Source organism: Pollachius pollachius, assembly GCF_949987615.1.
Source record: "Pollachius pollachius genome assembly, chromosome: 2".
Classification (NCBI taxonomy): domain Eukaryota; kingdom Metazoa; phylum Chordata; class Actinopteri; order Gadiformes; family Gadidae; genus Pollachius; species Pollachius pollachius.
Genome location: NC_136935.1, coordinates 41341633 through 41369461, shown reverse-complemented (window position 1 = coordinate 41369461; position 27829 = coordinate 41341633). Strand labels below are relative to the sequence as shown.

At 44.2% G+C, this 27829-nt stretch overlaps 5 protein-coding genes across 5 annotated transcripts; 1 reads left to right on the top strand and 4 right to left on the bottom strand.

The window, feature by feature from the left end:
* Positions 1-91: 91 nt before the first annotated feature.
* Positions 92-8653, bottom strand: klhl2 (kelch-like family member 2). Its single transcript, XM_079728906.1, has 15 exons — positions 8264-8653; positions 7704-7823; positions 7470-7576; positions 7177-7298; positions 6284-6446; positions 5904-6013; positions 5460-5576; positions 5024-5173; positions 4785-4902; positions 3961-4158; positions 3429-3530; positions 3092-3220; positions 2523-2663; positions 2258-2401; positions 92-1793 (listed from the first exon to the last, which is right to left on the bottom strand). Exons 1-15 carry the CDS (start codon positions 8329-8331, stop codon positions 1765-1767), a joined length of 1818 nt encoding a protein of 605 aa, XP_079585032.1. The 5' UTR covers positions 8332-8653; the 3' UTR covers positions 92-1764.
* Positions 8654-9401: 748 nt separating this feature from the next.
* med28 (mediator complex subunit 28) lies at positions 9402-10883 on the bottom strand (the record flags this gene model as incomplete). The annotated part of the gene is made up of 4 exons (XM_079728917.1): positions 9402-9814; positions 10105-10217; positions 10352-10418; positions 10686-10883. The coding sequence occupies 4 exons, from the start codon at positions 10881-10883 to the stop codon at positions 9611-9613; spliced, it is 582 nt and encodes a 193-aa protein (XP_079585043.1). The 3' UTR covers positions 9402-9610.
* Positions 10884-11003: 120 nt separating this feature from the next.
* lap3 (leucine aminopeptidase 3) lies at positions 11004-15762 on the bottom strand. The gene is made up of 13 exons (XM_079728908.1): positions 15583-15762; positions 15303-15418; positions 15141-15195; positions 14945-15050; positions 14413-14572; positions 14157-14321; positions 13839-13997; positions 13606-13730; positions 13412-13500; positions 12619-12721; positions 12209-12288; positions 11605-11714; positions 11004-11469 (listed from the first exon to the last, which is right to left on the bottom strand). The coding sequence occupies exons 1-13, from the start codon at positions 15679-15681 to the stop codon at positions 11283-11285; spliced, it is 1554 nt and encodes a 517-aa protein (XP_079585034.1). The 5' UTR covers positions 15682-15762; the 3' UTR covers positions 11004-11282.
* Positions 15763-16588: 826 nt separating this feature from the next.
* On the bottom strand, positions 16589-18274 carry clrn2 (clarin 2; the record flags this gene model as incomplete). Its single annotated transcript, XM_079728916.1, has 3 exons — positions 16589-16857; positions 17301-17480; positions 18022-18274. 3 exons carry the CDS (start codon positions 18272-18274, stop codon positions 16589-16591), a joined length of 702 nt encoding a protein of 233 aa, XP_079585042.1.
* A 1314-nt stretch (positions 18275-19588) lies between these two features.
* On the top strand, positions 19589-27499 carry tapt1b (transmembrane anterior posterior transformation 1b; the record flags this gene model as incomplete). Its single annotated transcript, XM_079728907.1, has 14 exons — positions 19589-19766; positions 20544-20674; positions 21042-21160; positions 21589-21751; positions 22027-22162; positions 22428-22525; positions 22633-22702; positions 22826-22906; positions 23119-23228; positions 24117-24176; positions 24274-24342; positions 24452-24528; positions 24707-24879; positions 26872-27499. The coding sequence occupies 14 exons, from the start codon at positions 19589-19591 to the stop codon at positions 27138-27140; spliced, it is 1734 nt and encodes a 577-aa protein (XP_079585033.1). The 3' UTR covers positions 27141-27499.
* Between the last annotated feature and the right edge of the window lie 330 nt (positions 27500-27829).

Here is a 27829-nt window from a genome sequence, read left to right as displayed (position 1 = left end):
CTCCTTATCTTAAAACGTTTTAATATTTTTGCAAAATTTAAAGAGGCATACTTTCACAAGTTTAAATACAAGAAGCATATTTATTAATGATAATATAAAACATGTTGTGAAACATTTCAAAGATCATTAGCCTACATAACATTCCTCTGACAAGAGACAGCGATATTAATCAACATCGTAGCAACTTTAAATATTAGAGCAAAAAACTGAAAAATCAAGTTGTTTGGTCACTTTCCAGAAAAGAGAGAGAGAGGGAGAGAAGACGATGTTGTGAGTAGTAGAGAAAGAGAATAATAAAGAACGACAGAAATAAAGAGCAATATTAAAGTTGGCACATTCATGTCGAGTCAGGGTGTGCAGTAGTTAATAGGCTTGCTATAACAGAGGGGATAGGGGATGGCGGGAGAAGTTGGAGGGGGGGGAGGGTTAACCGGGTGGGTTTGAGAGGTTAAAGGTCAGGACCATGCATCGAGTTCAGCCCATATTTAACTTGCTGTGATCAGTGGTCACAACCACAACGGAGAGTTCTGCCAAGTGACAGTAAAACACTAATAAATAAATAAACTGTTGGAAACGCTCATCAACAGTTTCTCCCTCTGTCTTTCTTCGGTCCCACGAACATACTTGTCTGTGTTTCCATACAGATATCGCAATAAAAGCATTTTATTTCCCCAAACATACCATCCCCCCCGCCCGACCCCAAAGAAAGCATACAATGTCTCTTTTACAATCACTTTCCACAGGCTGTGCTGGAATCATGCAGACTGGTGTGCTAGTGACACCGGCTACCATCAAGTAAACATCCCCTAGATCCTTGGCAGGTAAACTCAACAAGTCCCCGTTTGGCACTTGGCCCCATAATAGCACACTGGGAGCAACAACAACATAGGACGCTAGGAGGGTTTGGGTAACTCAGGTGTAATAAAAAAAACACATTCCGCCACTTTAGGGACAGCCACATACGAGAACACTGTAAAAGGTCGGAGCTCAGAGTGCAGAGGTCGCGACTCCGTGCGTCGCCACGCGCGGGACTTGCAGGTGCACGGCTGTGATGAGCGCACACACATACGGTACATGCTCACATGCGCAAGCGAAGGCGCGCACACACACGCGCACACACACACACACACACACACACACACACACACACACACACTACCACCCAAACACATGCAAGCACGCGCACACATGCTTACACGTTGAGCACACATTCAGTCACTATACAAACTTAACCATACATTTCTTGGCATGATAAAAAAAGTTAAACGCGTTCCATTCATAATGCTCCCCTCACCGTTCTATTCTCAAAAGGAAAATACCTAATTAGTGAACTTCCTGCCGTTTCAGCAACGATAAGACGAAAACAAAAAAAAGAGAAGACCCATAATGTTTTAGTTACAACAGCTCTTCTTCAGTAGCATCCAACGCCGTTACGGTTGTAGTGGTTCTTAAAACTGGTTCGACTCCAGTTCGCTGTCGCTTGTTTAGCCACGAGAGGATTAAAAACACGGTTTTAACGTCTCCCAGTTGTTGAGCTCCTCCCCCATTTCTTAAGTGCAATAATCTTCATCTTCATCATCATCCTCATCAGCTTCATCATCCTTCATCCGCTTCATCATCATCTTCATCATCAGCGTCATTTGCTCATTTTCTGGCAGGGCCCGTTGAGGCAGCCTCAGGTCCAAGCTCTGGCGTCGAAGACGGATCCAAGATGGGTGTTCAGCAGACGACTGCTCAAAATCAACAACATGGCCCCTGAGGCAGTCATAAGGGCTTGTCGATCACCGTCACTCCTAGGAAACAATAACATGCAGTTAAGGGATAAACTTGTCGTACTTCAGCCTGCGTGATGTACGTTTTTGGCGGCGTCTAGTGGCTTGAGTTGTAGTTACAGTTAGAGCTATATCAGTTTCCGAGGATTTTTCCACAGTGGACCATAATAAAACAAGTTCAACTTTCTTTTTTCACAATTTTGAGTTCAGATATTTAAAAAGAATTATGAAATGAATGCCTTCAGTCGAAAAGTTATCTAGCGCAGGTATAAAGCATGCAAAGTATTCTCATAAATGTATTCACAAAAGTTCGGAAAATGTTCCCGATGAGCGAAATGTAAAAAAAAAAAAGAAGAAGAAGAATTCCATCCCATTGTCACACACAAACACACACACTGCCTCAGAAGTAAAAAAAAAAGCACTGCACAATCTCTAGCGCTTTAACAATGGCCGTGACAACAGGCGGGATGTTTACACACACAAACCTGCATAGCTGCGTCCGGTGCTCATGCAGGCCGCCAGTAGAGTCCACTTGTCGGAGGCAGGGTTGTAGAACTCCACGGAAGCAAGGTTACAGCTGCCGTCATCCCCGCCCACCACGTACAGTAGGTTGTTCACCATACACACGCCTGGACACACACACACACACACACACACACACACACACTTAGGATTTTCCTCCTAGATCAAGGAAGGATGTTCATTGTCATTGCTGTTTATTCTTCCATTCGCCGTCGCAGCCCCTTTCACCTGCGTTGCGGCGGCACATGTTCATGTCGGCCACCTGGCGCCAGCCGTTGGTGGCCGGGTCGAACACCTCGCAGCTCTTCCTCACCAGCGGGCCGTCGTGACCCCCCACCGCGTACAGCAGCCCCTTCAACACGCCCACGCCTGGAGGGGTCAGGGAGCACGTCTTTCACATCATCTCATGGAAACGAAACACACCTTTTCGTGGCAGGTTCAAATGGACTAGTGTGTTAGCTCTGTGTTTTACCCATACAACAATGTTAAAATCATATCTAGCAAAAACATCCTTTTTTTATTTTATCACAACTTGCACAAAAGGTGTACTCTGACGACCATTTCACTTTGCTACTGTGATACTTTGTTAAAAGGTGACATATTATACCACCAGGTGTGAGATTGATTAGCCGTTGCAAGCCGTTTGGAAAATCTGCCTCTTTTGACATCATGTGTGCTGGATAGTTGGACACGCCCACCTATGGGCGTGTCCTTCAAAACGGCTTGTAAGGGGTAATCACACACCTGGTGGTATAATATGTCTCCTTCAACAGTAAGCGATATAAGCACACACGTACCTGCCCCGCTCCGCCGGGTGCCCATCTCAGAGATGTAGCTCCATGTGTTGCTGTTTGGATTGTAGGCCTCTACTGTACTCAGACACTGTCTGGTGGCCCCGTCATACCCTCCCACTGCGTACAGAATCCCTGGGGAGACAATCATATTCAACCCAAAAAAGTTAACACAAACCGACGACTTCCATCCAAAGCAACTTTTCGCTAAAGCAGCTACGAGGTTGACAATGGGGTACGAACCCAGCACCAATCCCAAACCCCTGGAGTAAGTGGCACACAACAAACAGGGCGGTTCTTTGACCTACTTATTTCTAAGCTATAAAAATGTTCATGTATTCACCGTTGACGACGGCCACGCCAACACTGCTCCTCCGGGTGCTCATGGGCAAGACGTGAAACCACTCGTCCGTTTTGGAGTTGTACGCCTCCACGGTGGACAGCCCTGCGGACAACACGGGCATGTGAGGATCTCGAACTGCACGAGGAATAATGGGCTTAGTGTGTGAGGAACACCTGAGGCATGGGAAGCGTTTTCTTTCAGACAATTTGAAGCATGTATAGGATATTACATTAGGATGGTTAAGAGTTGAACGGTAACTTATGCATCACATTGATGACTAAGCTGCGAAGGAAAAAGCAATAGCATTCCGTGAGCCAGTTAAGGGGTAAGGCCGGAAAAAAAAGAATTACAAATACAGATAATATACCAATATTCTTTCCATATTGTTGCAATGAAAAGCCAAAGGCCGGTTCATCCCTAACAGATCATAGGGGGGAATCAACTCACAAACCGCTGCCATGCAATTTTAAGTTTCCACGGTTACGGTAACAAAGCCTCATTGTGGACATCAAGGGGCTAGGGTTAGCCTTACCGGTGCTGCCGTCAAAGCCCCCGACAGCGTAGAGCAGCCCGCTGAGCACGGCGGCGCCCAGCGTGGAGCGCCGGTCCTGCATGCTGCTCACGCAGGTCCAGCGGTCGGCAGCCGGGTCGTAGCAGTCCACCGTCCGCACGCGCAAAGAGCCGTTGAAGCCCCCAACCGCGTACACGCAGCCGCCCACGTACACCACGCCTAAGGGGGGAGGGAGACGTGCAACGTCACGCAAAAGAACTGCACAACTCATCATCAAGATTCAAACCGTTTGTAGACAGATGTTAGGGCTGTGCGATTAATCAAACTGTCATCGCGATTTTTGCGTCAAATTATAAAAAAAACTGATATAATCGAGTTAAAACGACTATTATTGTTTTAAGTATATTTATTTTATTCATTAAATGTTGCTGGATACATATTTGTACATTATTTTCGATGTGAACATTTTGTGTATTTTTTTAAGGGGAAATTTCAAAGGGTTTTTTTGGAGAGAAATGCTGCAAAAAGGCATCATGTTTGCAAACTAAAAAATTATCGTTTGAAGAATCGTGATTTCAATATTGACCAAAATAAACATGATTATGATTTCCTTTCCATAACCTAGCAGCCCTACAAGACGTGCATTCTCCTTTTATGCACGTGTATAAAGAACAAGAATCTATAAGCAGCAGTTTGTGATGCAGGTGCCTAAATCAACAGGTGAAAAAATGTACAAAGTGGGAAAAAGTGAATGCAACCCTTCTAGGTTAAAGTAACCCTGAAGGTGAAGATCATTGGTTCATTGATTCATTGGTTGTATCATGTGGTGTCGCTGGCTGTCTTACCTGCTCTGCACCTCCTGGTTGGGAGTTCAGCCACCTGGTACCACCGCTGCTCCTCAAAGTCATAGCATTCAACGCTCCGGATAGCCTTGGGAGCCTGGCCCCCCACCACCACCATCACCTAGAACCAATAGAAACATGTATACACCATGAATACACAGAGAGATGAAGGCTGATTTTAATGATGTAACCGGAAAACAAACAGCCCTGCTGATCATTGCCTTGTTTTACGGCAGGCATACCTTGGGGCAGCAGGCTGGGGTCCTCATTTGTGTCCTTGAGGTCTTCATCAGGGCCCTCTGGTCAGCCGGCAGCAGGTGGTACTTCATGGCCTCGATCAGGTAGTCTTTACACGCACTGCTGTTCTTCACCAGAGACTCCTCCTCCACCCTCTAGCATAGGTAATAGTAAGGAGAGAATGGACACCGCCATTAAAGTGAGCATTTTCATTCAAAACCATAGAAACATAAATGAATTTGTTTTAGAGAGATTCAAAACACGAATGAATGATCATATTGAACATCAATATAAGCTACATGTATATTACATTGATAGAACTACAACTCGCCAGCAAATGGCATGTGTGGAGTTTGCAATGTAGGACGAGCGGCAATAAGGTAACAACCGTCAAAGAAGTGTCTTTACTACAACACTACTACAACGCCCACACACACTGACCTGCACCAGATATTCTCTGGAGAGCAACGGCAGGCGCACGTGCTCCATGAGTTGAGCCAGGTGTTCCTGACGAACATCTTTATCATGATTGACCCAAGCAATAACCGCTTCAAAGACCTGAAACAACCATGCAAATAAAACACATTTTAAAGCAGTCAGTGATTTGAGTACCATTCACAAAACCCATTTCCTAATTTTTTTCTCTACGGTCAATAATGTTATTGTAGACAGTAATAATTATTTTTGCATGTGTTTATTATTTATTTTGCTCATGAAGAATAGCTTGTCATTCTATTTATTTTTATTTTCCTGTTCCTCCTGCTAGGGCACCTGATTATCGGGCCAGGGGTAAATCAAGTGCCACCTTATTTAATTCATGTATTCATATAATTCATATACCACCTTGTAAAGGCTTGTATGCGCTGGTAAGTGTCCTGCTCCTACCTTCTCCTCAGTAGGAATGGTGAGCTTGTCGCTGGCGATGAGGCTGGACACCTGTTCCATGCCCAGGTTCAGGAATTCTTCACTGGCCACCACCTCGGGGAAGTGTTGCTCTGTCCACAGAAACCAGAACCTCTGTTATCTCCTTAGTCACTCTACCTCATCTCCCGCTCTCTCTCTCTTGACTTGCAACCCTGTTTATTTATTCTTCTGCCTAAGTATTACTATTGAGTCATTTTCTTTTAGCAGACGCTTTTGTCCAAAACCAGTTTTACCCTACAGATGACCTTTTTTACCTTTCACCTTGGAGTCCAAAACCTAACCAACGACCCTGCCCTACCCGGTATAATGCATGGCAGTCTCTCCACGACGCCCACACTCACCTGCGTAACTGTTGGCCTGCGTGAGGAGCTGGCAGCAGGCGTGCAGGTCGGCGAAGGCCCGGATCCCCAAACAGTTGGAGGGGTGGAGCTGGGAGCTGAGGAAGTCACAGCAGGCCTTCTTCACCTCGCTCAGCTGCAGCAGACCCGCAGCGGGAAGCAAGGCCTAGGGTCGCATCCGTACGTGCACATACAGACAGACAGACAGACAGACAGACAAAATACACACGTCATTAGAGAAACACCTAGAGGTTTCATGCATGAAGCCAAATGTTTGAGTTTGGTGGCAGTATAGGACTAAAACTGGAGTACCGAGTGATGTGGGTGGTGAGTGAAACAACAGGGGTGTCTGAACCAAAGTGGTCCATTGTTGACCGCTGATAAGATGAGCATGTACTTAATCAATCCATGATGGGATCATTTTGGCAACAGTCAAAAGCATGGGACAAACGATGCGTTCTTGATGAGGCGCCAAAACCCTGGAGACTTGTTGGTAGCTAGGGTAATCCTAACACTGTGATTTTATGTGTTGTCTGTCATTCAACTACAATGCATGTTTAATCACGTTTCGTTTCGAAATGTTACTCTTTTTTTCCTTCAAGGTTTTCATTAATTTCAAAAAACATGTATAGTGGAATGAAACAGGATATATTACCTGGGAATGTAGTTCAAAATGGGCCACCTTTTTTTTTATGGCATTTGCCTGTATGCACATGTCAGTGATCCAAACAGGTGTAGCATGCTAGTTTTATCCCTGGCACATTTGAATAAACATTCTAGAATAATTATTTCAGATGACGTAGCACATAATTTTTTCCCAATCACATCCAGGTGAGTTCTGCTTGGGACTGAAAGGTAGGCCTTACGCAATTATTGCGGAGGCTGCATATGCGCACCTGTACATTCTCCTCCGTGACCTGTATCTCCGCTGTGTAGATGTAGTCGATGAGCAGGCCAAGTGTCCAGCCCCCCATCTCTTTTATCCTCACCCGCTTCGCCCTGCTCTCTGCCATTTCCCCTGCAGATACACACGTCAAGACAATGTGCTTTGGTATAATCCGGGGGAATTTATAAAGGAATCGTAAACAGGGGAATCACAGATCACAGGCAGCAGCTGTGATTCCGACAACATGAATCACAGGTGTAGAGCGCAAAATGAAGGGTAGAATTCAGGTTTTTTTTGTCATACCTGTGAACATAGCATGGAAATAGGGGCTCCCGGCTGCAAGGACCACCCTGTGAGCAGTGATCTCTACGTCCTCCGCTACTATGGTCACATCGCACAGCAGGCTCTGACTAGCGTCGGGAAAACAGGCACAAAAGTATTCAAAGTACAAAAAAAGGAAAAATCGGAGCACAAAAGTTTTGCAATCGTTGGTTAGCTAGATACAATCGCTGTTTGTGGTATTAAACAATGTGTTACCTGCGTAGCTCATTCATAACTTTGAAGGCCTTTCGCATGTGCCTGGGGTTGAGAGTGACAGGACCTTGCCTCTCTATGCCATCCTCTTTGTCCGAAGGATGTGGACAAAGTCTACTACACCTAACAGGGACAGCATACACAAAGACACATTACAAAACAAATCCACCACAAAGCATTCTCTGGCCCCGCTCTGGCACACAAACCGACACTAAATAACTCATTAAATACACCCCTGAGCTCGGCAACGAAATATTGTCATGCCCATGTACAGTATTCACCTCTACACCTCTACCCCACTTTCTGTCCACCTACAAATTGTATTCAGGCCGGTTGGGCAACACAATTGCGGAAATGTATACAAACACATAAAATCACTCGTATGTAGCCTACATAGTATAGACAACCCACAACAATCTACAACACAAACTACTAGGCATTTGGCGTGTCCAGGGGGCACTTACTGGTCATGCTCATAAACAATTGTACAGCCCAGCTGCTCTATCAATGCGGCATCGTCACTCAGCCAGCGACTATGAAACGTCAACACTCTTGTGACTTACAGAGGATGAATTTCCATGATCTCGCTGCTCTTCAGAGGCTGTAAACTTGGGGCACTGGCATGCACCATTCCATATCCACAATGTTGACGTTATTAAGGATGCGTGTTCCCAATCCCGACCTCGATTGATTTAGTTGTTGAGTCGGGCTTCAGCCCATAACAGCTGCCTCCCGATGGTGTGTCACACGAGTTCGCTGGCTTGCGGTGATACTCAGTCACACATTGTAGCTAAACTCGGGTGTTGTCTGTTCTTTTCTGTCTGTCGAAAGGCGCAGATAGTCACATATGTCGTAGCCAAGCGGTGGGATTGTAATCCTTCAGATGCAAATTTGGCCACGGGGAAATAAAGCGGCGGATGGCGCTACCTGTTATTTTCCTTTTACTGATTAAACCCTACGAACAAGGACTACTCGGCAAAGACGTTCCTCTGAGTGGCTGATCTGGGGGAGAGGAAAAGACTGTCTCCCTCTAGCTGTGGAAGACTGGCTGGGCACTGGGTCGATACTCATTGCAGCGCCCGGGAACCATTCATTATTACACACGCCGACGGATGTTTATTACATTATGTTAGATTTCAATGAAAATGATGTGAAGTTATGAAGCTTCAGCTCATGAAAAACAAAGCATTCAAGTTGAATCTATAACCCCAGCTGAAGTAGATAATACATTCTGTATTAACTACCATGCAACTAAACTGATTGTTTAAACTGCCATTCATTAAATTGCATTTATTTGGAGATCAAGACTTGTCTGAAATGGTTGATTGTGTAAATAATTGTTGAGCAAAGGAAGGAATAAGCTTAATGTAACCGGTGTATTAGTTATGTTATATTTCAACAAGAATCCTTTTATTCCTTAATTTATTATTTGTCCTTTATGTATAAATGTATATTTGTTTTGAAAACTTTTATTTCAATACATCGGGTTGTGTGAAGTCACTTCCTGGTTACTTAGCGCCATCCTCTCCTTTCGGAAAATTGCCCTGCTGGAGAGCAGTGTTTGAGACGGACAGCACTGTTGAAGTTCGTATATTATTGTGTTCCCGCACAGAATAAAGACTTGTGGCAAAGCAGCAGTGGTCTCTCGACTAATTGAAAACTACACAACGCAGAATTAGCCGATGCACGATGAGGCCGACATTAACATAAAAAATAACTTTTATTTTCATGTCACCCTCAAGAAATGGTCACATACAATATTTACAAATAAAAAAATACTTCACAATTTTAGAAAAAAATGTTATCGGATGACGTCAAAAGAGCAATAATCCCACACATTCTCTAGTTCCATCATAGGTTTACACAATGGGGACTGCAAAATATGCATATTCAACTACGTCTGTGTTGTGTCAGTTTGGCTTGAGCGGGGCAGGAGGGAGGCTGGCAGAGGCCTGCTCCAGGAACGCCAGTGGCCCAGGAGGAGGAAGGTCTGTGGGCTTGCGATGTTGGACACTCACATCCTCTAGCACCTGCTGCCAGTGGTGGAGCTTGGACTGGTGCTTCTGGACCAGTGACTCCTTCCTCAGGAGCTCGTTTTTGAGCTCAGAGACGTCCTTCCAGAGAAGAAGTGGACGATGATGGTGAAAACACATTGGCGGAATAGTGCATAGAATACACAGTAAAAGATAGAACGATTAAATGTGAGAACAGCTCAATTTGGCACTACATAAGAAATTGAGAATCAAGTTGAACTCGCTTAAACTAAACAATCTTGTCATTTTTTGGAAAGAATGTATTTTATATGCAACTATCCACTAAAAGTGAGGTTCATGTCTTCACGATGTCTACCATTTAGTAAGCAGACCTTTGTAGATCCAACTACGCAAGTGGTTATGGATGTTACCTCTTTGACGACTTGTTCTGGCTTCTGTACAGACAGCTGAAGCCTTTTCTGTAAGAAAAAACATTCTGTCTGTCTAGCCACGTCCAGGAACTTCTGGATGCACTGGTCCACCCCTTTGACAAACAGACACAGGGACACGTTGGTAAACATTAACGTTACAACTTTTACATCAAACAAGCTACATTTGTACGAATATGCCCATGGAGAGCTCGTTTTAACCCACTGAAAGTAACAATCGTTTTCTTACCAGTTCTGATTTCCTCTTGGTCTGTTCCGTTGACGTAGTCTTGGCTTACCAAGGAAGCAAAACAAGCCTGTGAGTAAGAAAGTAAGAAGCAGCGTGAGGATAACGTTTAATATCAATGACACGATGGGCTGATCATCTGGCTAGGCTCAGACCCTTGTTTCAATGTAGACAATAGTTTATCTTATAGCTAGAAAGTCGTTATACAAGCAATTACGGGTACATGTGTGTAAAATATTTAATTTATACGACTTTAGCAGCCGCAATTAAATTGCATAACGTTAAACAAAGGAAGGGATTAGCTGGTAGCAACATTAGCATGATGGTCACCTCCTACCTCAAAGGAAGCCTCCAAATCGTCCACCAAAGTGTTGTTTCCCTGGGCTCTGTTAGCAGAACCGCCAGGCAGTAAACCGGGCTGACCCGGTCCACCAGGAACCCCGACAGGATGAGTCCCGGGCGGCTGTTGGCCAGGAAACATTCCCCCCATTGACGAAGCCATCTTGGTGCGTCTCTGAATTTCCGGTTTGCACATGCGCAGACGCTCCCCGTTACGTTTACTGACAGTGACCGACAAATGATCCAGAACCAAGAAATACATGTATATTTTATTGAAATATATATAGAATACAATGTTGTGATATTACAGGAAGATTTTACAATGTTACAACGTGATCAAATTGCACCGTAGGATCCAGCAATCCTTTCCACCTTTCCAAAACCTTTCCACATAATTTCCAAATTGTATGCCCCGTATGGATAGCTGAAATAAGCAATGAAGATGGAAGATTGATTACAAAGTTGAAGAATATATCTGGATCCAATTTTATACAATTTTAAAACCATAACAAAGCTTCTCTTGTTTCTGTCATCATCTGTACTAATGGCACGTACATCCTCATATCTCATCAGAATTTCCTGAGAGTGTCTCTCTTCACGCTTCCTGTGCCAGTCTTGCAGCAAACTCCACCAGCGTGCGAGTTGGCCGCCCAGACATGCCCTTCCTCAGGTAGGGAACCTCGTCCTTGTTACCCATCACCCCGGCAATGTCCAGATGTGCCCAGTGGGGGGCCGTGACAAACTCCCTCAGGAAGGCAGCTGCCGTGCACGCACCGCCAGAACTGTGAGAGCCAACCAAACAAACACACACAATCGGTACAACAACAGTAGATAGTGGAAAGTCCTCTAGGCCATTGTATTCATCATGCAGTAGGAGCCATGAGGTCATGTTGACCTGGCCATCAGCAGATACGTACCGGCTGCTGCCGACGTTGTTGAGGTCGGCCAGCTGGCTGTCAGTCACCTGTCGCGTGTAGTGTTGGAACAAGGGCATCCGCCACACTCTGTCCCCTGTCACCACGCTGGCCTACACACACACACACACACACACACACACACACACACACACACACACACACACACACACACACACACACACCCATGTCAGTCACCATACCATAACAGAACGCAGAATGGAGCCTGGGTAATGTAGTTTGTGTACGTGTTTGCGTAAACCTAAATCCAATAAATATGGTCTTTGAGTTGATGTGTATGACATGCAGGGTGATAACTACACTGTACTACAATATGTTGTACTAGGATGAGCTTAAAAAGCAGATTCTGAAATGAATCAACTGTATTATTTGTTCAGAAATGGTATTGAATCATTTTTCATTACCATTTATTATTATTTTTTTCTTACATCTTAAATTTCTTACATCAAATCAATCATAATTTCTCTTTACATCAAATCATGTTTGTATCTGTATATGCTCATAGTGTGCAGTATATGTTTATCTGGTCCATGTATCACTTCACCATTATGATAAACCCTTCACTGTAGGGCAGCAGCAGTAATACCTGGTGTAGCTGCTCCCAAAGCCAGTCAGAGTTACTGAACACGCCAGTCGCTGCTGAGCCCAGTGCTACGTCCATGGCCCCTGGGAGAGAGATGCCGTCAGTACTTCATTTGTTCTGAATAGCACCTTTATCTTAGCATAAGACCTCATTCCCCATCATAACCCTCATATTGTGGCCATTTTGTACCAGCGTTAATTAATCTCCTATAATTTTCGCAGATTTTCTACAATAACAAAGCATTTTAAAGCATTTTTGTGTCTTTGCTAACAATCCCCCATTCACTGTTACCGTACTATTTCATCAGTACCTTATTAATAGTAATTAATTATTTCCCTGCACTTTATACATTTTTCAACCCATCTTTCTACATCAAAGCTTTTGGAGGCATTCAGTTCTTTAGCAGTTTTTACCTGTTAGGGTAGCTGCGTTGACAATGGCTCTGGGGCTGAATGTGTGTGCATAACAGAGAGCATCCGCCAGGACCAACCTGCCCTCTGCGTCTGTATTGTCAACCTGGCAGTGGAAGAAGATGAACCACAGTCAAACAAATAGAGGGTCATACACACACACACACATTAGAATTGGTGTAGCTGTTTTTTGTTTGTCTTTCATTGGCTCAGAGCTCTACATCCTGTCACAATCCTTACTCAGGGACAAAGACAGGAAAAGGCGTTTTGTGTTTTCATTCATGTGCTGCGAGTTCAAGCTGTGTGTTTGGAGTGTTTCGAGAAATAGTGTTTGCAGACATTTTCCCCCCTCTCCCCCTACGCTATGGTGCCCCTGTTTTAATCAAGACTTGCCTGGATCACTTGCCACCCACTGACAAGAGTTCAGCTGAACATAACTACAGAACGTGAATGTAGCGGTCAGCTTAGCTCAGGAGGTAGAGCAGTTGTCTTGTAACCGAAAGGTTGCTAGTTCGACCCCCAGCTCCTCCTAGCTGAGTGTTAATGTCGGTGTGTCAATGTTTGTTATAACCGATGTAAGTCACTTTGGATAAAAGCGTCTGCTAATTGTAATTATTCAAATAAGTCTTCACACTGAGCTGTAAAGACACTTATTTGAATAATGTCTTTACAGCTCAGTGTGAAGACTTATTGCCCCCACTTTGGCCCCGTAAGAAAGCAGGAAGAGTGATTTTGGAAGAGTGATTCAATACTAATACGATACTGTCCACCGTTCGCCCTTCAACAGGCCACCAACCTGGATGGTCTTTCCATTCTTGGCCGTGACAACATCTCCTGGTTTACTGGCCTTTCCGCTGGGCATGTTCTCACACAAGGGAGCCAGGCCTAAAACAAATAAACACAGAAAAAACATTATAGAGTCGAAGAAACAAACGATAGGGCTAATTGAAACATCCCCAGGTTCATCCATGTTTTATTCAACAGGTTTACCTATGATGTTGATGGGAAGTTTGAGGGCTACTGCCGTGACCAGAGCAGCACACACAGTGGCCGCTCCCCCCATGTCGGCCCTCATCGCATCCATCCCAGACGGCGGCTTGAGGGAAATACCTCCACTACGGACAGATGACAAAGCCAGGGATAAGAATACTGTATATTTACACACATCATAGACAACGACAATTCAATCTAACTGCATTCTTTTGCCCCTCAAAGCTGCTTACCTGTCAAAGGTAATTCCTTTGCCGACCAAAAGCAGTGGGGCTTGGGTTTTATCGGGGCTCCCATTGTAATGAAGCTCCAGGAAGACAGGGGGCTCCTCAGAGCCTTTAGAAACACTGAGGAAAGCCCCCATCTGCTGCTCCTCTATCCAACCTTGAGACCTGGAGAACGAATTAGGATCGATACATTTTCCTTTAATATGACACTGCACCCATAAAAAGTGCAACAAAGACTTATTGCAACCATGATGTAATTCAATGAAACCATGAAGTGACAAAGGGATGAGACATGCACATACGTAAATACAACTTTGCACATACCGCTTGTGAACAGTAACTCGTCCACTGTATGGTGCAAGTTTCTCTTCAATTGTGTCGGCGAAGGCGGTGGGCGTGATGAGATTGGCTGGACCCTCCATAAGGAGGCGGGCTAGATTCTGGCCTTCACCATACAGAATCCCTTTCTCCCAACCTGCCTTATCATCACTAGCAAAAACACATAGATACAATGCGCAAAATAAGTTTATGTTTTCCAAACTAAATTATCTTGGCCAAAAAGAGCAGCTGATTAGCATACCTTCCATGTAGCTGTGTGGTGACTTTAGTCTTCTTCTTGGTCTTCAGTAGGTCGTATTGAAACAGACCAAGCACGGCACCTTCTGCTGCTGCCTGGGCATCTCCACACGCATCCACCTCCACGTGGCTCACCTCCAGGTCCTGAAGCAGTCTGCAGCCAGCTGACCCAGACAGACACATACCATGCAACTCAAAACTTTTGTATTGATGTTTGAAATTAGCAGTAGAACACAAGGTAGTCCTTGTGGTAGATGAAAGTCTTGAGACATAACTCATAAGTCAACTATGTTCATGAATTAAGATATGCAACACATCAAAATAAATATATTAAATTATAAATACAATTGGTTAAAATATAACTAAGTTTATTATAAAACATACAACAGCAGCAACACTGATTATTTCAACAATATGTACAAAGGTAAACAGTATGAATATTCAGACGAAATAAACATATGCTGGGCCTTCCACAATTTAATTCTAATATCAAAACAAGGATTATAAAATGGAAGGTTCAAGGTGTTTGTGTTTACCTGATAATGCTGCTCTGATGTTTTCCTTGCCGGTGTCCCAGTTCTCCGACCCACACACACCTGCATTATTTTTGCCCAGACCAACTACTGCCACACATGGGAAATCCTGAAGACAAAAATATGTTCATTATAAAACCTAGATTAGCTGTGCTATAACATTTATGCTTCTTCAGTGTTATGGTTTTCGGCTTCGTACCTCATGGAGTCCATAAAATATTCTGTTTTTGCCTTTTTTCAGTGCTGGGCCAGAGCTGTTGATGACAAAATCAGGAATGACGTTGTCATACATATCCTTAAATAGGTCAGTCCAGCACAGTAGAGCTTCACTGTAAGTTCTACCAGAAGTAGGCTTACTTACATTTTTAGCAATTCTGAGAGCTTGCCAGACACAGCATCGTCCAGGCTTCTAGCTGCAGTTGAGAGATCAAAACTGTCAGTCTCTCCCTCTTTCTCGTACACTCCCAGTACCAGGCCCTGGTAAATAAACATGAAATAGATGTGTTACAACACAGCTCAAACACACATGTCTGGCACATTTTGTGCCATTCTTTCACAAGCTTGCCTAATTTAAGGATGATCACATCTGCAATAAACTAGGCCTAACTGTCTTCATGCTTTTAAGAGTTTCTGTTACTTACTTTTCTGTTATTCCAGTTGTTCTGTGATGCAGAAAATAATCGACATTGGTTTATTCTCACTGCTGTCAGCAAAGCTCTTTTTAACATAAACATTGTCATCTGTTACACATATGTGCGTAAGGGATTTAATTGTTAATGCAGACACAGGTCGTTTACATGTGAAATGTCTGGTTTAGGGGTTATCCATTGATTGCCTCAGTCTGTCGCGTTTCATACGTCAACAAAAAGGGACCAAACAAAATTAAATCGAGCGCCATCTGCTGTCCACAGTTGGTATTGAGTGAAATAGGTAAGAAATATCACACAAGAAAACGATATCGTATTTTTTATTAACTGTTGCATTTCACCGACTTAACAGCACAGTCTTGATGATTGGCAATAAAAGTATACATGCAAGAAGATATTTAAATAAGGAATATTCTTCAGGCCCATAGTTTTATATCACAACACACTTTTAGTAAAAAATGTAAAGCTTACCACTGTGGTAAAAAACGTTTAACAAATGCCCATGCAACAAAAATGTTGCAATTGGCATTTTTTAAAATAAAATGATATACATATTTTGCATTGCATAACAAGTACTTAAAATTAAACATTACATTAAAAGTATTAATTTGTGCTTAGGAAAGGTCTCGTTTATCATGAATGCGATAAAACGAGCATGCAGTTCAAAATTATATTTTCCTTCTCTACATAAGAAATACAAATATTTACATTATACGGACTAATAAGAAAAAAAGTGTCCAAATTTGACGACTCCATTCCGTGATTTTATACACAGTTATAAGGTTGCATGTTGTAACATATGACATATGTCATAGCATGCTCACAAACATTTTTTATACCCCTCTGTAATCATTTATTAGTAGACAGTTCAGGAAGTAACATTTAAAAAGTAACAACAACACATCAGTGAAGATGCCATGCACTGTCGGTCTATTTAGTCCACAAGGACGATGACCCCTGGTTTTGTCCTGTCGCTAAGGGCCTGCTCCTCAGCTACATGTCAGTAGAGCAGATCCAGGGCCGAGATCACCGGCTGCTCGGGTTTCTTCTTCTGCGCTTTGGGAAGCTTGATCCGGCTCATGGCGACCACGCCGCAGACCGCCACGTGCGTGACCACGCTGGCCACGCCCAGCCAGAAGGACCAATCTAGGCGGTCGTCCAGGACGGTGAGGAGGAAGAAGCTCTCCTTGTGGTTGGCGATGTGCTCCGTCAGGTGGTGGTGTCTCATGGCTGCCAGGAAACACAGCACACCTAGGGTACCGAACAGAGCTGAGGGACCGGAGGGAGACAGACATATAGAGATGTCAGATACTGTGTTGGCTGGCTAAGTTGTTTAGGCGTCCTACAGCAGCAAGATGCTGCTGTAGGGATCTCTGAATTCACTGTCAAATCGCTGCGGATAAAAGGGTCTGATACACATAATATAACAACGTGAATAAAATAGAGTTTAAAAGTTTTTACAATGCATCCAAGGTTTGAAAGGAGTAAAGAACAGAGTGACGGGACATGTAAAAAAGGTCTTCTACAAATACGTTTGACCATTTGACCGAAATATTGAAGTTTCAAACATGATTGACTAAACAGCTGTAAATAATGTATTGGAGTGAAAAGCTAGCGTGAGGGGAGTGTTGTGTGTGTGTGTCTTTGTGTGTGTGAGAGAGTGCATGTGTCCATCTGTGTTCATGCATGCATGTGTGGTTGAGTCTACGAACCAGCTATAACATTCCAAAGATACAGTCCCTTGTGTCCCTTGATGCTTTGGTAGGGCACTTTGCGAGCGTTGTAAATACAGAAGGACAGACTGACCAAAGCAAAGCCTATCGCCACCAGCAAGAAGAGGATCACCATCATATGCAGTCCAGTATTCAGTGTCTGCACAAGCTTGGGAAAAACTGCACAGGAGACACACACAAACACACACACACACACACACACACACACACACACACACACACATACACACACACACACACACACAAGCACACCTAATTAGGCATTAAAACAAGTTTAATAAAACCATTCTGCATTGCATTTATGCAATTTTTCAATACGATTTTCAGTGCACCACAAATTGAAATCGTAGGTCACCATAGAAAACATATAGACCTTCAAATATACACACAAACAAAAGCATTGTAGCAGTGTAAAACGCTTGTATGAGTTTACATACTCAAATATGCATCTCATACAAGTACATATACTTTTTATAGTATGACTTAGGTCATACTGTGGCAACAGAAGTCTTCTTTCCTGACAATTCGTTAATAATTATGTCTGACTTGGCACCTAGGTGTGCCACAAGGGTGGGGGGGGGCGTATAGGCAAGCTTGTTGTTATGGGGGCATTAGCCCACCTCGCCCCCCTCAACCACTGAGAAGACGTTAAAAAATGTATTTGAAGAAAAATGGATTATAAAACACTGCTTGTACTTACTGTATATTTTAGAACGCCGGTCGCCAAGTCCACACTTCTTGGTCTTGCCCCCTTGGAACAGTCCGTAATATATGTGTCCGATAAACTTGTTCAGCTCTGGGCTCGACGCATTTACAATGTCCACTCCGGTTTTACACAGGATGCGGCCAGTGGCCCACCTCTCCGTGGAGAGAGCCACGACCAGGAGGACCACGGAACCAATACACAGCACGGAGGCCACCGAGAATGTTATTCGTTTCCACACCGTAGGCATCGTAGCCTACCGCCACGGGACCTTTAGTCCCATCGCGTCCTGAGGTCCGGGCCCCTCACCGCTGCGATGTATTCCGCCGGGCATCAACTAAGTCCATGATCGAAGAGTATTTTAGATATATATATATATGATTCAAATGTCTTCCTCACTTAAAGTGCAGTAGATGGCAACAGACACCGAATATGGCGGAGAGATATCCATTACCTGTTGAAACTCTATACGTGATGCTGCTCTCAGTTTCCTCCCCTCGACCTCCGGTGCTTTTCCTTTAATCAAGTGGAGCAATCGCCCTTACAAGTTGGCCTTTGAGGTTGATTTATAGTTTAATACGGTGAACCAATTGCTGCGTGAGCAATACGCATCTAGGACGCAGTAAATGTGTCAGCCTCTGCGAAAGTTCAAGAGAACATAAAGGTCACAAAAGCAATAAAAAAAACAACACAGCCCCCGTTTAGCTACATCTCGTTATTTTTCTATAGGCCTGCGCTACATCAAGACACTTCTGCTGATTGTTAAACATCAAAAACAGATGGGTAGACGCTGTCCAAGGTGCTGAATTGGTCTTTTATTCCAAATATATTTGTCAAACTATCAATTGTTTGCAGGGTTTGTAAATAAATAAATGAGTACATAAAAAGTTCCAGCTCAGCCTTAATTGCATTATGTTTCCTTAAGTGCATCCTGCAAATCTAAAACAAATCCATAACGTCTCAAATTGTTAATGGAACATAGCAATAGACAGTGGATCATACACTTGTATGGATGGAGGCCAGCTGTAATCAAAATAATACTTGTATGGATAGGGGCCAAATATAATCTGAAATAATCCAAAAAAGAATCCAACTGTCCAAGACATTGGACAATGCGTTGAATATGGCGATTTGAAATGGTGAGCGAGTAACGTCGTTTTCAATGGTTTTACAACAGAAAATAATTAATGTGGTTGGAAAATAAATACATTTTGAAGATAGCCTACTAGCCTAACTGAATCTTAAATGTTTAATTGTTTATACTGAGGCGTTATTTTGGAGCACTGTTTTCTATTAGTTGGGGGTTGCATTACCTTCAGGAAATATGAATTATTTATTATCTATAAGTATAAATGAAAAAGCTTTCCGTGATAAATGATAGAATTCATCTTCAAATATATGGGAAAATCGTAGAGCTGGCTGGATAGTATTTCGTGCCGTTGCGTCGGCACTGAAGCTGCCAAATGGCGACACCTTGTGGTGAATCACTTGTAGCACAGCATATGTGACGTTAGCGAATGACGCACGTCTCTGTATACTCCGGAGCTGAGGGGATTCGGCCAAAATGGCGGACTCGCAGCCGTCTAGTGTTGGAGAGGAGCCGGAGACAGAGAAGGAGGATAAGGGCAGCGTCAAAAGGACTGTTACAGTTGAGAAACCTGGGGACATCGGCGGGTTGACGGAGACGCTACGATTTGACGACAAAAAGAGCAGCGGTAAAGACAAGAAGCGAAACCTGTCAGGTAAGCGCCAGAAGCTCAGTCCTGACTGATGCATATCCCGAGTGTGCTATCATTATAGCCACAGCAGCGTTCGTTTACTATGTTTACATTTGCAAGATAGGAGATTTAACTGTCTTGCCGTGGTTGTTCTCGAAACAGCATCAACGTAATGCCATCAGTGTGTAATCGGGTTGCTTTTTATGCCACCCCTAATTGTAAGGGGCTGTCCCTCTAGTGCAACGGTTTAATTAGTACACTCTAATACAAATTGTACTTTTTATTGTGAATACTACAAAGTCTGTACAATTCTGCTTAATGCATTATGAATTGACGGACATGATCGCAATACACTGTTAATTACGTTGTACTGACGCATGAAGTCGTGCAGGAATGTGTTCCTGTAATGACAGCTGATTCTGCATGAGGAATTTAGCTTTAATTACAGTAATGAATCCGCCAAGTTAGGTCACCTGATTTTATAATCTTTCAACGGTATATCCACGTGGCTTTCTATTAAGACTCACCATTTGTTTGGGAAGCCTTGTGGATATAGCATTGTTCATTACGTTTGAAAGCAAGATGAAATACGAGCACATGGTGCGGTTTGGACAGTTTGATTGTAGTCTAACCCACGACAATATGTTTGCATAGATTAAACTGTACTTCTTTATAGGTGAATGATTTAAGGAAGGAGCGTAACTACGTTGCATTACAAAAAACAATATTTGTGACACTCTTGAATAGTGAGGTCAAACCAATGCTTATCGTGTAGTCCTGTTGTGTATTTCCTGTTTGTAGACCTGTCCTTGGTCAGGTTTATACGTACTGAGCTGACCCGAGGCTACTTCCTGGAACACAATGAGGCCAAATACACAGAGAGGCGGGAGAAGGTGTACACCTGCCTTCGGATCCCTAAGGAGTTGGAGAAGGTAGACTCACTTACAGCTATCATTCATAGTTCTCAATTATCCAGAATGGCTTACACGGTTATAAAAGGCCAGACTTGTCTTTTGAAGTCAACTTAGCAGACATTTGCAGGGTGAAACTGCCTCTTGGGATAAAGTTTTTTTCTGGTTCTGAAAATTGTTCCTCTCCCTGTCTCTTGCTCTGTTCTTTCATACTCCCTTCATCTAATTTCTCTCTCACCCGCTCTCATATAACTTTATTTTATTCTCTCTCCCCCTCTATGTCTCTCTCTCTCTCTCTCTCTCTCTCTCTCTCTCTCTCTCTCTCTCTCTCTCTCTCTCTCTCTCTCTCTCTCTCTCTCTCTCTTTATGTGGCTCCATCTCCCTCTAGTTGATGACTTTTGGCTTCTTCCTGTGTCTGGATGCGTTCCTCTATGTCTTCACGCTGCTGCCCCTCAGAGTTCTGCTGGCCCTCTTGCGGCTTCTCACGCTGCCATGCTGTGGACTGAGGTAACGGCCGAGCCAAACAGAATCAACATTACGTATGACACGTAATGTTGATTCTAAAGGTGCATAATCAACACATCCACATGTTTAATGTATGTGAGCTGCAACTAGAAGTTGCAACTTTATTTCCTCATTGAAAAATTGTGAATAGATTACACCCAGTGCTGTACCATAAGTGGCCCCTAGGGGGAAGCATTGCTCTTCCTGGCTCTGGCTTTGGTCTGCCAAAGTACTTTAAAAAAATGAGTTTTGAATCACATAATCAAGCAATTACACATGCTTTGTGATGCGTTAAGGGTCATTTATTAGGTGCTTATAAAGGTTACAAATTGAGTGTGTGTGTGTGTGTGTGTGTGTGTGCGCGTGTGTGTGAGCACTTGTGTTTGCCCGTGTGCCTGTTTGTGTGTGTGTATATGTGTGTGTGCATGCAGTGGCTCGCGCCTGCTGCAGCCGGCGCAGGTGTGCGACGTTCTGAAGGGCTTCATCATGGTGCTGTGCTACTGCATGATGAGCTACGTGGACTACTCCATGATGTACCACCTCATCAGGGGCCAGTCCGTCATCAAGCTCTACATCATTTACAACATGCTTGAGGTAACAACCACCGGTCATGCACCCAACCGCCGCTCCCCCAAAGGCCTCACTCAGCATTAGATACATGTCATTCCGACAGATGCATTTCATTATGGAGCAAGCATGGTTGGGGAGTCTTACTTTAGGGATGTCTACGGTTCAACTGCAACATTGGGGCTAGAAACCAGAACTTTTTGTAACTCTAACCGCTTGACTATACCTCCCTCCCTCCCCCCCCTCCCTCCATTCCTCCCTGCCTCCCTCCCCCCCCTCCCTCCTGGGTCTGGTGCGGTCAGGTGGCGGACCGGCTGTTCTCTTCCTTCGGCCAGGACATCCTGGATGCCCTGTACTGGACGGCCACTGAGCCCAAGGAGAAGAAGAGGGCCCACATCGGAGTCATCCCTCACTTCCTCATGGCCGTGCTCTACGTCTGTATCCTTGCACCGGGGATTTTGGTGCCGTTCAGATGGGTTAACATGGGAAGTATTTTATGATATCTTGGCGGCATGTGACATCATTTTAACGGTATTTAAAAAGATAAACTCCATAAAACAATCTATATATACCATATAAGTAGTTTTTGTCTACCAGTGCATGCAGAAACTTGCTATTGGTAAACTGCTCTGTGTTGTACTACTGATCGTTTTTTGGATGATTGTTGTTGTTGTTGTATTCCTGAGTGGCCTCCTCTCCTCAGTCCTCCATGCCCTCCTCATTATGGTCCAGGCCACCACCCTCAACGTGGCCTTCAACTCCCACAACAAGTCCCTGCTCACCATCATGATGTCCAACAATGTGAGCACACACACACACACACACACACACACACACACACACACACACACACCCTAATCAAGAATGTCTGGAATATCAATGCATTACAAGCAGATATTTCTCAACAGTTTGTGGAGATCAAAGGAAGCGTATTCAAGAAGTTTGAGAAGAACAACTTGTTTCAGATGTCAAACAGTGGTGAGCGTCACTCACGGCTACCGATTCATATCTAAATCTGACATCTCAGCAGTAAAGGCCAATCGGTGTTTGGTTTTTGGATTGGAGTTGGCTAATCCTGGGTGGATTCTGTTTTGTTATCAGACATCAAGGAAAGGTTCACCAACTACATCCTGCTGCTCATCGTCTGCTTGAGGAACATGGAGCAGTTCTCCTGGAACCCTGGTACGTGGCATTAATTTAAAGAGGGCACCACACAGGTGGTATACAGCCACATGACCCACATCACTAGCTATAGCTGGATGGCCCTAACAACCACAATGTACAATACACGCTATAAAGAGACGCTGTGGTTGTGTTTTCTTGGATATGAGGAACGAAGTGTTTGCTATACCGGTGACCGATGATGTCACTGATCGTATTCGTTGTGCCAATAGACCACCTGTGGGTTCTCTGTCCCGATGTCATCATGGTCATCGCTTCCGAGGTTGCCGTGGACATCATCAAGCACGCCTTCATCACCAAATTCAATGACATAAGTGCTGACGTGAGTGCATTTACTGCTGTTTGTTCCAAGCAAATTACGGAAATTGTTTTTGGCTTAAACAATCGTGTTGATTTCCGCCCATGAATGCGCAGAGAGGAACGCCTCATTGTTGAGTGCTCTCTCCTAATTGGATAAAGTGCGAACGGGATACAAAACATTTCTTCTCTGTTTTACTGCGGTGTGGAGGGATTGGGAGACCCATGTTCCTCACCAAAAACTATTTCAATGAGGGCTGTCGGAATATAGAGCTACTTAACACTTATTTGAACCGATAAATATTGCTTACAGCGCCTTTAATCGTCTCTTAGGGCAGACCAGCACAATGTGGTCTTAGATTCCCCTTCTGTTGTTCGCGGCATTCCTCTTTTATGCCTCCCCCACTGAAAGGACCTAGTTCCAGGGTATAGCTGTGCTCACCCCACACAGGCCTGCTTTGTAGTCCTCTCACTCACACAAACACACCTGCCAGGTAAAGAGGGTTGCTGGGGTGGGCAGTCGGCCAATCACTGGGACCCTTCCTCCACACAATTTTACCCCCTTTCTCTCAGTAAAACCTGGCTTTCTCTTGCATTTGCATCTACCCTCCTTTCCCTTGCCTTCCCTTTCATTTACCTTCCCTTTACTTTACCTCCCCTTTCCTATTTTCTCCTTTCCTTCCCCTTGCTTTCCTTTCATTACCTTTTTTTTCTTAAATATATTTTTCATTAGTTTTGCCTTTGTAATAATTACATTAATAATAATTATATAATACTCAATTATGAAGATTGAAATAAAAATATTTAAAGCATAGTATTACAATTAGTAGTATTACTGTTGTTATTGTTATTAAAACTATTAATATATTGTTATTACAGTATTTTTGATGAGGATTCCCTCTGTGTCCCCCAGGTATATGGAGAGTACCGCGCCAGCCTGGCCTTTGATCTCGTGAGCAGCCGACAGAAAAACGTGCGTAGCATAGCTGCCGAAGCAGGGTTTCGGGTGCGTGGGTGGCTGTGTGCTTTGGATGTATTTTCTTACCTGTTTGTGTGACCTATGTCCCCAGGCGTATACAGACTACAGTGACTCAGTCTCCAGGAGAATGGGCTTCATCCCTCTTCCTCTGGCTCTACTGGTCAGTCCGTCTCCGCTGGCTATGTACCGATACACAGTCGATGCAACGTTTTGGTTGTAACTCATGCCAATGGGCCTCTTTGTAATGAGTGTTTTTTTCCCGTCTTCAGTTGATCAAAGTGGTGAGCAGCTCGGTGAAGATCAAGGGCTCCCTGTCCTATATGTGTGTGCTGCTGTTTTATTTAGGGTCAGTAACATGTTCACTAATAGTGTTTTCTTGGGATTGTTGGGAATTGTCAGCTCATTGTCTTTCATCTTGATCATCCGTAAACATTTTTATTTGATGGAGTTTTTCAATGTAGGAATAACGTGTGTGTGTGTGTGTGTGTGTGTGTGTGTGTGTGTGTGTGTGTGTGTGTGAGCAGGATGATCACCCTGAAGGTGTTGAATAGCATCGTCCTGCTGGGCACGTCGTGTGCGTTTGTCAAGCAGGCCAACATGGAGGAGAAGCTGTTTGAGCCCCCGCCCTCCGTCGCCACCAGCCGGGTCAACTCCAGAGCCCACCGCGCCAAACACCCCCACACTGCACCCCCACAAGGTGGACACACACTAACTCTCTCCCTCTCTGTCTCTCTCTCTGTCTCTCTCTCTCTCTGTCTCTCTGCCTCTCTCTCTCTTTGTCTCTCTCTCTCTCTGTCTCTCTCTGTCTCTCTGTCTCTCTCTCTCTTTGTCTCTCTCTCTCTGTCTCTGTCTCTCTCTCTGTCTCTCTTTCTCTCTCTGTCTCTCTGTGTCATTGTAACGCGTAACACTCGCTCTCTCACACACGCTCACTTTCACTCACTCACTCACTGTCACTGTCACACACACACACACACCGTGTGCACCCATCTGTGCATGTGAATAATGGAACTAAACATAACCTATAAGCACCTATATGTGCTGTCATGGTGTGGTTCCTTTATTTTATTTGCAAGTGTGCTGAAATACTTCTTCAGCACATTTCATTTAGTTGAGTAGATGTTACGCCCCAGACAGAATGGTTGCAGTGTTTTTCGGTTGAGGGGTTGTTCAAGGAAAGGCCTACATTGTTAAGTAGGACATGAGGTAGGATATGATGATAATAATAATAGCAACAATGACATTGTTTATGAAATGCCTCAACTGCGCTCCAATAGGACACTCCTCATCATCAGTCATCATATCAAACCCGCCCCGTATTAAATAAACGGATATGGTTGGCCCTCCCAATCTGTCTGAATGGGAGGGGCGCCTGTTCTGATGATAGTTCTGCAGACGTGGACACTTGCCTTCTTGGGTGTTACATCCAGCATATTTTCTTATCTCTCGCAACAGGGGATGCGTCTTATTATCTAGAATAGACAGGCATCCTTATCCAGCAAGTCATTCTTTTCGGAATCCTTTATCATTCATACATACATACATACATACATACATACATACATACATACATACATACATACATACATACATACTCGCTCTCTCACACACGCTCACTTTCACTCCCTCACTCACTGTCACTGTCACACACACACACACACCGTGTGCACCCATCTGTGCATGTGAATAATGGAACTAAACATAACCTATAAGCACCTATATGTGCTGTCATGGTGTGGTTCCTTTATTTTATGCTATTTTATGTGCTGAAATACTTCTTCAGCACATTTCATTTAGTTGAGTAGATGTTACGCCCCAGACAGAATGGTTGCAGTGTTTTTCGGTTGAGGGGTTGTTCAAGGAAAGGCCTACATTGTTAAGTAGGACATGAGGTAGGATATGATGATAATAATAATAGCAACAATGACATTGTTTATGAAATGCCTCAACTGCGCTCCAATAGGACACTCCTCATCATCAGTCATCATATCAAACCCGCCCCGTATTAAATAAACGGATATGGTTGGCCCTCCCAATCTGTCTGAATGGGAGGGGCGCCTGTTCTGATGATAGTTCTGCAGACGTGGACACTTGCCTTCTTGGGTGTTACATCCAGCATATTTTCTTATCTCTCGCAACAGGGGATGCGTCTTATTATCTAGAATAGACAGGCATCCTTATCCAGCAAGTCATTCTTTTCGGAATCCTTTATCATTCATACATACATACATACATACATACATACATACATACATACATACATACATACATACATACATACATACATACATACATAAACACATGCACATTTATATATACAGACACTTTTCTAGTTTCAGTCACATCTGGCTGTCTGAAGCATTTCACCCATAAACTTACATTCTTGTATTATTCCCATCATACTGCTTCCAAATAGTATTTATTTTGTTGATCATGTTTTTTTTATAACAATTCATTCTAAATGGTTTATTTTCATCCATCAAGCTTATTTTTTATGTTTTCACAGACAAATGTCTTCCATAGCAATACGCATTAACCAGCACTTTTTTTTTTCACATCAATACACAAGATAGTGCACTAAAAAAATAAAGTACGATCCTTTTCTTTCATAGCTTACATTTTACATTGTGTGTGTGCGTGCGTGCGTGCGTGCGTGTACACCGTAATAACCCAGATGCTCCCATCCAATCAGATCAAGCGGCGGAGAAAGGGGGGGCAGTGCCAACAGCGGACCTATCGCAACCCGCCCACCCGTCAGAAGGCCCCGCCCCCACGCTGCCTACCAGCCCTTCGGACACGTTCCTGACCACCCCGGACGAGGACGAGGAGGACGACCACCGCCGCCACCAGATCGCCAGCGCGGACACGGGACCGGAGGAGGAGGGCCTCAAACACAGGACTCACAAGAAGGACCTGCTGGAGATAGACCGCTTCACCATCTGCGGCAACCGCATAGACTGATGGCCCAACGGGGCTGCGCTGCACTCGGCCCAACGGTTCAGGGATCATACACACAGACACAAACACACAAACGCACACACAGGGCCCGTCCAGGAGCGCACGGACATGGACTCACTCCAGCGCAGCGAGGCCCTGGGTTATTTATTTGATATATTTATTACCGATGAGACGACTCCCGAGGCTTTAGTGCTGTTAGAGGAACAAGCCGCGAAACCGCCGCCGCGCACGACGTCAGCTGAAAGGACTACAGGGTCGGTTGACACACGCCCACGTCCCCGTAAACCACACGGAAGGGGCGTGGCCTTGGTTGCTATGACAACCCGAGGCCAGCAAAAGCTGAAGAGGCATGGAGGCATGGAAGTAGGGAGGGAGTGGGGGAGGGAGGGAGGGAGGGGGGGAGGGGGGGAATGGGGATACAGGTGGGCGGAGCTCTGAACAAAAAAAAAAGTAGATGTTTTATCTGTTGGAGAGGACAGCCACAAATGTGAAACTGTGTGATGTGCTGTGCTTGTAAGCTGTTGCAGCTGGACTGTGCGAGCAAGTGGTCCAAGCACAATCATGGGTTGGCTTGGCACTTTTTTAATGTTTTTTTTTTTTTATGTTTTTATGAGAGAATCATCAAGCTTTTTGTAGGATCGTTCATGTTAAGATAGTCTCGCATCATCATACTTTGTAATCATTTTTCCAAA

Coding starts and splice junctions, on each gene's coding strand:
- klhl2 (XM_079728906.1), bottom strand. CDS start 8,331: ATGGTGCATGCCAGTGCCCCAAGTTTACAGCCTCTGAAGAGCAGCGAG. Junction 3,221..3,428: donor TGGCGTGGCCGTCGTCAACG/GTGAATACATGA, acceptor TTGTCTCCCCAG/GGATTCTGTACGCAGTGGGA. Junction 2,402..2,522: donor CATGTGCCGCCGCAACGCAG/GTGAAAGGGGCT, acceptor GTGTGTGTCCAG/GCGTGTGTATGGTGAACAAC.
- lap3 (XM_079728908.1), bottom strand. CDS start 15,681: ATGACAATGTTTATGTTAAAAAGAGCTTTGCTGACAGCAGTGAGAATA. Junction 13,501..13,605: donor ACTTCCCATCAACATCATAG/GTAAACCTGTTG, acceptor TATTTGTTTTAG/GCCTGGCTCCCTTGTGTGAG. Junction 12,722..13,411: donor AGAATGGAAAGACCATCCAG/GTTGGTGGCCTG, acceptor TTCCACTGCCAG/GTTGACAATACAGACGCAGA.